General features: G+C 37.3%; 1 protein-coding gene across 1 annotated transcript; it reads right to left on the bottom strand.

The window, feature by feature from the left end:
• Nucleotides 1-760: 760 nt before the first annotated feature.
• Nucleotides 761-1,224, bottom strand: LOC104520682 (zinc phosphodiesterase ELAC protein 1-like; the record flags this gene model as incomplete). The annotated part of the gene is made up of 1 exon (XM_010162434.1): nucleotides 761-1,224. A coding segment is annotated over one exon (464 nt), but the record flags the coding sequence as incomplete, so codon positions are not given.
• Nucleotides 1,225-1,425: the final 201 nt, after the last annotated feature.

Here is a 1,425-nt window from a genome sequence, read left to right as displayed (position 1 = left end):
GATATTAGGAAGAAGTTCTTCACTGTGAGGGTGGTCAGACACTGGAACAGGTTGCCCAAGGAAGTTGTACTTCAACCTGCCAAAGTTTGCAGTGTTTATTAGAAAGCTCTGAAGGAAGCTTTCTAATAAATAATAATTAGCTTTCTAATAAAGTTTCAGCTTTCAGGAATCCATGAATTTTTCTGATTTTCCTTTTGATGAGCAAATTGAGCTAAAATTTGGGGAAACTTCAACTTCTAGTTTGTTTGGAGGTAGGAAGAAAAGGAGATAAAGTTGGTCTACACGTCCCTTTAACAGAAAGAATAAAGTCATTGCAGAAACAGAGCTGAAATTCCTCCTGGAGGTGTATTTTTACAAACAAAATATGCTTTTATCAGGATAATTTGTTTTTGATAACACATTTAGAGGAACAATTTAGGAAAGATGATTTATCATCTGCCTTCCAGAGCATAACTCCAAAGTTTTACTGATGCAGGGAATAGGGATGCAAGCTTTGGGCTCATGCTTCCGAGCTTTAATTGTTAAAGAGTGATTTATTTTTGACAGGAAACCTAAATTATATTTATTTATAAGAAAACTTCACATGCAAAGGGAGAATTATAAGAGCTCCTCAACTTGAGCATAGCACCACCAGTTCCAAACACTTGGCAGAGTTATAAATACTTTATTACTTCTATGGAAGAGAACTATGACACTGAAAATCAGATTCAAGTTTCAAACTCTTGGATAAGAGTTTGAAATAGATTTTCTTCCAAAGCTTTTACTTTTTCATTGGAATTTCTATTGTCATCAAATCCTCAGCTAGTGTTACTTCTTGAGCATCTAACACTGACTCTGCCTGTCTCTTCAGGTGGGTGATGTCCATGTCTCCCTCACCTCTCTGAGCAGCTGGTTTATACCGTTGACTGAAATGAGTCAAAACCAGTTTCTTCACTTTACACAACTTTGCAAAATCCGATGCCGTTTTGGGAGTGCTGTGACCGTGCTCTCTGGCTTTTTCCTCTTGGGTATCATCTAACGTGGCTTCATGGATCAGGACATCTGCTTCATAGCAAAGCTTCATGGCAACATCTCCAACCACTCCTGAACAATCCCCCAAAATACAAATTTTTCTTCCAGGAATAGGGTCTTCTAAGACATCAGAAGGAGAAATGGTTACTCCATTTTCTAGAACAACTGCAGTTCCATTCTTCAGTTTCCCATATAAAGGACCTGGTTGAACTCCTGGTCAATAAAGGCAAAAGAGCCCGTAAATATTAAAATAAGCATCAGGTTTTAAAAAGCAAAAAATCATTTAAGAAGAAAAATTTTAAGAAGATTTTAAGAAAATCATTAGAGTTATGCTATATATAGAGCTGTCTCACTGAAAAAAATACAACCTCAAAATGGCGCCAACGACACCAAGCTGGGTGGTTGGGTTGACAC

This window comes from Antrostomus carolinensis, unplaced genomic scaffold, assembly GCF_000700745.2.
Source record: "Antrostomus carolinensis isolate BGI_N321 unplaced genomic scaffold, ASM70074v2 scaffold44772, whole genome shotgun sequence".
In the NCBI taxonomy this organism is placed as follows: Eukaryota; Metazoa; Chordata; class Aves; order Caprimulgiformes; family Caprimulgidae; genus Antrostomus; species Antrostomus carolinensis.
The sequence above is the reverse complement of the archived record's forward strand: the minus strand, read 5'-3'. Positions and strand labels throughout refer to the sequence as shown.